Source organism: Rhinolophus hipposideros (genome assembly GCF_964194185.1).
Source record: "Rhinolophus hipposideros genome assembly, chromosome: 5".
Lineage (NCBI taxonomy): Eukaryota > Metazoa > Chordata > Mammalia > Chiroptera > Rhinolophidae > Rhinolophus > Rhinolophus hipposideros.
Window position 1 is genome coordinate 45,283,969 of NC_138051.1, and position 8,223 is coordinate 45,292,191.

Genomic DNA, 8,223 nt, shown 5'->3' on the forward strand with positions numbered 1-8,223 from the left:
ACAAACTGAAAAACCCAGAAACAGACTCATACAGAAAACAAACTGATGGTTGCCAGATGGGAGAGGTGTTGCGGACTGGGTGAAAAAGGTGAAGGGATAAAGAAGTACAAATTGGTAGTTATAAAAGAGTCACGGGGATGTAAAGTACAGTATAGGAAAATTAGTCAATAATATTGTAGTAACTACGTATAGCGCCAGGTGGGTACTAATCAGGGATCACTTCATAAAGTCTACAAATGTCTAACCACTATGCTGTACACCTGAAACTAAAATAATACTTAATGTCAACTGTAACTGAAAAATAAAATAATAATACTACACGTAAGTTGAAGAAAACAACAGAGAAATGATTATGGTAGGGTGGTAGGAGTCAGTGATATTTTTCTTTATTCAATTAATGTATTACTTTTAGAATGGTAAGGAATAAAACTTAAAAAAATACAAAACACTTCATGTACTTACAAATTCTCATTTATGTGTAATTCTTAACTTGGGCAAGCTACCTCATTTCTCTATTGCTCAGTCTTCTCTTCTGAAAAATGGGGATATTACCTACTTCTTCAAAAGATTAATGTGGGGATCACGTGTTAATACACAGCTTTTATTATCAACAATGCTGCAATTGCTATGCTCACAGCTACCAATTTAGTAATTATCTTTATTATATCAAGATAAATTCCCTTAAATGGAAATTTCCACGTCAGAAGGCTTTTGAGTCTGTCAAATTATAGCTGGATTTAAAGCCCTCATCAAATAGTTCTCTCACAGAATCCTCATTTCTTTATGCAAGAAAATAAAAACCATGACTGATTCTGTTCAGCTAACCAGCTAGTTTCTTCCACTCAATTAGCTTATGCTCTTCCACTTTTGTACCTGCAAACCTAACCATATTTCGTAAAATCTCAGTCTGTAGGAAATATAAGGACACCAGGCCCAAATCGTCACTCTGCACGTCAATTCCTCTACCCTAACTTTAACACTGTCAGTGAGAAAGGACAGCCTGCCACCCAAAACAACCCATTGTATTTTCCCTGTTTTGAAAAAAGTTTTTTTTGGAAGAATGCTTAAATCTGCCTCCTTCTAACTTCTACCCCATTGATCCTAGTTCTTTCGGGAAAGATCAAACCTGATCTTTTTGTGACAGGCATCTAAATAGTCAAAGACGACTATCATTTCTTAGATGAGCTTCTCTTTTTTGGGCCAAACATCACATTTTTTTCAACCTTTTCTCCTTTCCATTTCCCCCATTGATCAAGGTCCTCTTGATATGCTCTATCGTTCAGTGGTTTTTAAACTTGAGTGTCTACCACCTGAAGAACTTGAGAAAAAGTGGCCTAGGTCCTATCCAACTTAACCTTGGGCCTGTGTGGATTTTTTAAATTAGCTCTCCAGGTGATTCTGATATAAAGTCAGAGAACTGGTATAAGGTCCCACTTATAATATGCTACCTCAAAAGCTGACAATGCCCCAGGTATAATTCAACCAGTACAAAGTAAAGGGACCAACAGCCTGCTCTTTCTATACGCAGATGCTGTTCTACCAACTTCAGAACGGCACTTACTCTTTTTAAAAAAGTATGCTAGTGTTTTCGTATTAAATGTACAATGGTTAAAGTAATCAAGTCTTCAACTTAATTTGTGCATTAGCATCTTGGGCCCTAACTGCCAGCCCTTACAATTATTCCCATTAAAAGGTAACAGTACTAGCGCTAAGAGTTATAGATTTCTATTTCTAAATGTATCAATGGCCCTGCATATGGATTTACTTTCAGTGGAGAAATTACTTCATTCTTAAGCCTCTACACCTCTGTCATGGACATACTTAGTGCAAATAAAGATGTATTAGCCCACCAAAGCATCTTCTCTGTACAGAGTAGTGTTGTCAAAACTGCGAGGAAACACAGGCCCTAGTACTAACAGATTAAATAGATTTTTCTTCTACAGAACATGATGGAACATCTTCAGAAAATTTAAGTATAATACTAATTATAGCTGTAGACACATTAGTGCTACAGAAACACATGATTACTACTTGGAAAGCTATGGGGCCAAAGAAACGATACTCATTAGAAAATTAAGTTGCCCTGAACTCTACAGTTTTGCTTCGACTTGTTTTTTAATGTTTGCAAAGAGAGAAAAGCAATGGAACCCATCAGTGAGTTCACCCACACTTAGGCTATTTGCAAACCGACACTGCACCCTCAAAAACGCACCCTCAAAATGAACTCATGATTCAAAATTTCATGACTTCTGAATTCTTATGACCTCTTCGCTTTCTTTACCTGTTACCATGTCCAACTCATGAGGTATTCAAAGGCCAAAATAAAAATGTCCATTCAATGGGAGATGAGGCCCATTATAAATACTTCTTAGAGATGAGAGGGGTGGGGGCAAACCAAGATCCAATCTGAAATTTATTTTCATTTGAATAGCAAACATCAAAAATATACCTGGTATTTTCTAACAATTACATCAAGAAGGACCAGATGCTTCCTGTTGATGAACAGTAGAGAACTACAGACTGACAGAATCAGGCTAGAGTTCACAGAAACAACTGGAAATGAATTTAGCTTCATTTCAACACCATTAAATCAAAATATGTATGGCCTTAAATTTTCTCACATTCACACAGTAATTGTCCCCAATCTAGAAAACCCAGATGGATTCAAAGAGAGAACTGTACTCTAAGTAACAGAGTTAACTCTAAGGGTAAATATATGCATTACAAAAAAGTATTGTTTCGTCAAAGGTTACGCTACAGGATTCCTTTTAAATCTGGAGCTCCTACAGTGCTTTGAAAAGTGAGTGTCCTATCTTCAAAAACTATATTTACACACACGTTTTCACAAGAACATCAAATAGGTAGTTCACGTTTTACATGTGTACATTGAAAATAAGTTGTGGAATTAAAAGTTACATTTAAACACTCAAAATATTTGCAAATGTCCCTGAGTCTCCAGGATCATATGCGGATTATGCAGTCTTTATGCGTAATGTTTTTTATGCATCTAAATCCCAAACTGAAGAGTTAGAGCCTAAGAAAAATAGAAATCAACCTACTTATCTACATTTTTTAAATGTCTGGCAATAACATCCTGACTTGACTTGCATGGTGAAAAAAAGGATAGAAATAACACATTTCTTAGCTTTAAAAAAAGACATGAGTATACCGTGGAGTTTTCCAGAGGTTACATGGTGACACTGCAATAGATTGAATGCAGTAGATTTAAGAATCTGTCTTCTACTCAACCAGACTTTAAAAAAAGACTTGTAGAAATTCAAAACAATGTCACTCGTCTAATATGTCACTTATGTTAACATCTAATGAATTTTTTTGTTATTTTTGGAAAAATACTTAAGAGGAAAATAAAAAGAAAGCCTATTGGGTTTCCTTAAATTCAAAGTCTGAGCCTGAAAGTGGAAGTGTCAACGTTGATGGTTACGTCAGTGAGAAATATAAATCAAACTGGGTGGGTCGCTACGTGACATAAACTGTATTTGCAAAAATAATTTCTGACCACCAACTTCTGCATCTTTAATTCTGAGATGGCAACTTACAAGGATCCTTGACTGACTACATCAAACCACTTTCCAGATAAAACCACTTTCCAGATAAACATCGTACTTCGGAAAGTAACTTGCCTGAATCGCGACAGCAAGTCAGCGTCCGGAGAGCACTTAAAATATTTCCACATTACCAAGCCCCCTTCAGAAGCACCGTGCTCTCTGGCCCTCCTTTGAACATCTGTCTGCTTGCCACAGTCCAATCAGGTTCAAAGCAAGAGTGTGTGTATTGCAAACAAGCTTAAAATGGGAAAACACACACAAAGCGGGCCTATCATTCCTTCGGTTTCAGTTTTCACGATGCACCCTGGAGGGTAGGCACGCTGCTTCAACGCGACAGAACTTCAACGCAACACACACTCAGTAACTGTGCCCAGGCAGAAATGGCCTGGCAAAAGGCTCAACTTGTTTCCCAAAGCTTTGCACACGCAGATCCCGGCGGTCAAGTCCCAAAATCAGAAGTCCCCAGCATCCAGAGAGGCCGGCTTCGTCCCCTTCCAACTCCAGTCCCCTCGCCGAGGCAGTCGCCGTGGCAGCCCCGCGCGGGACCGGACGGGCTCCCCGGTTAAGGCTGTCCCGACCCGCTGCTTCCGCCACCGCCCGAGCGCCTCCCGTCCCCGGGGCCCCCAGCACCGCGCGCCCGGGGCCGGCCTTCCTCGCCGCCCCTTCACCGCTTCAGCGAGCCTGGTGGGGCCGTAAGGCCGCCCAGACAAAGAGACCCACGGGTCCCGGGGCAGCGGGCGCCGCGGCCCGGCCGTGCCCGCCCGGCTCCCTCCCGCCCTGGCTCGTTCGTTCACCGCTCGTCTCCCGCCGCCCGCAAAGTCCCCGCCGCCAGGGCCCGACCCCGTCCTCGCCCCGAGGCCGCCGCTCCGGACCGCCCCGGCAGGGAGCGGCGGGGAGGCCGCGGCCCGCCCGGGCCGAGGAGGGGGCGGCGGCCGCCACCATGTCTGCCCGCCCCTCCCAGAAGCTGGGTGCCCGCGGACAATGCGCGGCGGCGGCGCGGGCGGAGCGGGCGCCCAGGCCGACCCCGCCGACCCCCGCGGAATAAGCGGGGCCAGGAGCCCCGGAAACCCGGCGCCTTAATGCAATAAACAGGAAATCGCGGGGATGATCTGGGTTCCGGGGGAAGTGGAATTATTTTTTACCAGCGAAGAGATCAACTTCCACATCCGGTGGTAACAGGGCCCTACACAGACCCGCACTGACCTGGAAAAGCTTCGGGAGCGGCGACGGGGGAGCAGCAGGAGGTGGTGCGGGGACCCGAGGAGCTTCGTACCCGGCCGGGCTGACGCGGCCCCGCTACACACAAAGCGCTTCAGCTGCACAGGGCGCTATTTTCCGAAAATGCCGCGTCTGGTCGGCGCCCAAAATCCCCACCGAAAAGTCCCCCGTGCTGCGCGCGGAGGGACACATGGTGTGCGAGTGAGTCAAAGCTCCCAGCATCCCTTCCGAACCCGGCCCTCGGCAATCCGGCATCTGAGCCTTTCCGCCCCGGCCCTCGTCAGCACTTCCCTCGCCCACCCACACCCTGACTCCATTCCGGAGGGAAGAAGGGGGGCGAGAGGGTCTGCTTTTTCTTTTTAACGGAGCGGAGGGAAATAGGCCATTTCTTAGAGCTCCGCCACACAAAGAAAGCGGCGGACTGATCCGCGCTCGGCAACCGCAAGTCCCGGCTCGCCCGGCGCCTGCGCGGCACGGGCTGGGAGCTGCGGCCGGCCATGTGCGCCGCGCAGCAGCCCGGCCGGCCGCCCAGCTTTCCCGCCTCTTCTTCAGGGGGTTAAGAGTTGGGAAACTAAAGTGCGTGTGCTGATCTTCGTATCTCTCCGGCATGACTGCAGAGGCATGAGGGAATTCGGACTCCTGCAAGATTATGCTGAGCCGCCTAGGAGCGTCCTGGGACATTGAGGGGCAGCCAGAATTTAACTTAAAAGTAACCCTAGATTCAACTAGGCAGACTGGAACAGGAGTCGCTGTTGAGGTACAAGGGGAGGAACGAAAGGCGGTCAGGTTTATGACGGAGACGCACATATTTCTGTAGCCTTTTTTTTTTTTTTTTTTTAGCATTCTGATGCTGTGTCATACTTCATACATGCTAATAGCTGCTCACTGAATTCCCTTGGATTGTTGTCACCGCACAGGTAGAGATGTGCTTTTTCGTGGCTGGAATGTCAAGATTTTTTGTTGTACTTTAATAAGAACGATGCAGAAGTTTATTTGGAGATGATGATTTGCAATTGCAAGCCTTAACTTACGTGGGCTGATTTGCTAAGAAACCTAACACACTGGTAGGTGTTTAATAGAGGAGCCTGGGAATGACTTTCCCACCTGGCTTTTCCAGCCTGCTATAACTGCAACCTTTGGCATCCTATATTTAGGAGCTGAGAATAATCTGAGACAAATCCAGGATAGCTGACAAGTTTAGTGAAATCCATATTGCCCACTGATTTTTGTGGCCTCGGATAAGTAATCTTTCAGGCTTACCCTTTTGTAATGTTGATGTCATAAAGATTTGTAAAGTCTTTGTACCTTCGTGAAGTGAAGCATTGTGCCTAAAATAGAAGCAAAGTAAATGGCACAGGAGCCATATTCTTGTTTTCTTTGATCTAATATTTCATTGCTTCAGTTGGTAAAAATCTGTCAAATTTTTGATGGCATGCTTTTCTTTAACGTTGAGTTTATTTGAATTTATTCAGCTAATTATTTCTCTAGAATCTTTGCCCTCATCGATCTAATGCTGTAGAATGCAGACAAGTAAATAGGCAGCCCAGTTGTATAATGAGGGTAAACTGCTGAATACTGTGAAATCTTACACAGCAGGGATCTCTTACCTTGGAAGGGAGGAATGGAATGGTACTGGAAAAGCAGTTACCGTTAATAAGGGGTTTGGGGAAGGACCTACCAGACAGGAAGCAAGAAGTGCAAAGGCTACGAGGCAAGCTCTGAAGAGACTGTTGGGTGAAGAAAGATAATGGTGTTTCAGGAGTGCCTGAGATGTTCCTAAAGAGGTCAGTCATGAAGGCCTGCAATACCATGTGCCAGAATTAGTTTTTGACTAAGAGAAAGTAGTTGAAACGTTTTAAATAGAAGCATCATAAGATTGGATTTAGACAAACGACAATTATCAAGCAAAAGTCAGAGGCATGGAAAACAATTTGGAGAAAACAATAATCTGTGAGAGACTAATGACTTGGTCTGAGATAGTGGCAAACAGGAGTGAAGAATACAACCAGTGGTCATTGAGAGCTTGGGGATTTAGTTGGATAAGGGGATGACTGAGGAAGATAGCAAGGAACACTTGACTCCCAAGTTTGTTAGGAGAGCAGCTGAGAGGATGGTAACATCTTCACCGAGATTAGAAACAAGGGAAGAGGAATACATGTTAGGGAAGGAAGAAGGTTCTATTTTGACCATGTAGAATTTGAAGTGATTGTGAACCAACCAACCAGATATGTCAGTATGTAAATAGATATTAATTTACATTGTTTCAAAAGCACCCATCTGTAACTGGCACTGTTGTACACTGGAATAGATTAAGCAGCAACAAGACCAACAAAGGTTCCTCCTCCTATTTCTAGTGGAGGAAACAGACTCTAATGAACAAGTTTTACAAAAACAGAGGAAAGAATATCCCATAATATGTTCCATGAAGAAAATTTAAAAAGAGTATTTGGATAAAGAGGGGGAGAGAGCAGGCAAAATTTGGGTTGCTCGTCAGGTATAGTCACTGAGAAGGTATTCTCTGAACTAAGACCTGAATGGTAATAAGGGTAGTATTTGAGACCAAAGGGAATAGAGAAAAATCCTAAAGTGAGAAAGAGTTTGTTGTGTTTAGCAAGGAGGCTACTGTGGCTGAAGTCTAGAAAGCAAAGAAAGGGATGGTAGAAGACGAAGTTCTGCATCGTTGGTAAGTTTAAGTGCTCTAGAAGCCATTGAAGAGTTTTAAGAAATAGAGTAACCTGGAGAGTAGCAGGAGATAAAGTGGATGGGTTGAAGATACATTTTGTTGGTAATAAATCAAACATGAGTGAGGAAAAGGGAGGAATCAAGAGTGATTCCAAGGTTTGGGCCAAGGTTGTCTAGGCCAGCACTGTCCAATATAAATATAACACAAGCCACACACGAAATTTGGTGGTTGCCACGTTAAAAAAGTAAAAAGGAGCAATTGAAATTAATTTTAATGTATTTTATTTAATCGAATATATCCAAAACAAAATAATATTTCATACGTAATCAGTACTGAAAAATACTAAATATTTTTAAATGTTTCACGTTCTTATTACTAAGTTTGAAATCGTGTGTATTTTACACTGACAGCACATTTCAAGTTGATTGCATAAGATTTACAGTTGAAAAAGTAGATTCACATACCCAAGTCGTTCCTAACATGCTTAAAAGTTTTGCAGTAATTGACTTATATATCAGATTTTTAAACATAATTTTAAAATTAAGATTTAAATTTCACTTTCTATATTAGGCGCATTTCAAGTGCTCAGTAGCCACTTGTGTGACTAGTTGCTGCTGTATTGGACAGTGGATTCTAGTGGTATAGACAGTGGTGTAAAATCAGATTTAAAAAGTTGTGTAGAACCAGCCTAGCAGACCTTGGATGCCATGTTAAAGGATTGGGATTTTACCATAAAGACAAGGGAAGAGTGGATGT

The 8,223-nt window shown here is 43.1% G+C and overlaps 1 protein-coding gene across 7 annotated transcripts in view; it reads right to left on the reverse strand.

Annotated features, from left to right (window-relative positions):
* GABPB1 (GA binding protein transcription factor subunit beta 1) overlaps positions 1 to 5,227 on the reverse strand; it is a gene marked incomplete at its 3' end in the record, with an annotated part of 61,491 nt that extends 56,264 nt beyond the window's left edge. For 2 of the 7 annotated variants that reach the window (XM_081049890.1, XM_081049887.1), the window contains exon 1: positions 4,709 to 4,760. In XM_081049890.1, the coding sequence (XP_080906016.1) occupies positions 4,709 to 4,732 (24 nt within the window). In that variant the 5' untranslated portion in view covers positions 4,733 to 4,760. The other 5 variants (XM_081049891.1, XM_081049888.1, XM_081049893.1 and 2 more) reach the window with 5 other exon arrangements.
* Positions 5,228 to 8,223: the final 2,996 nt, after the last annotated feature.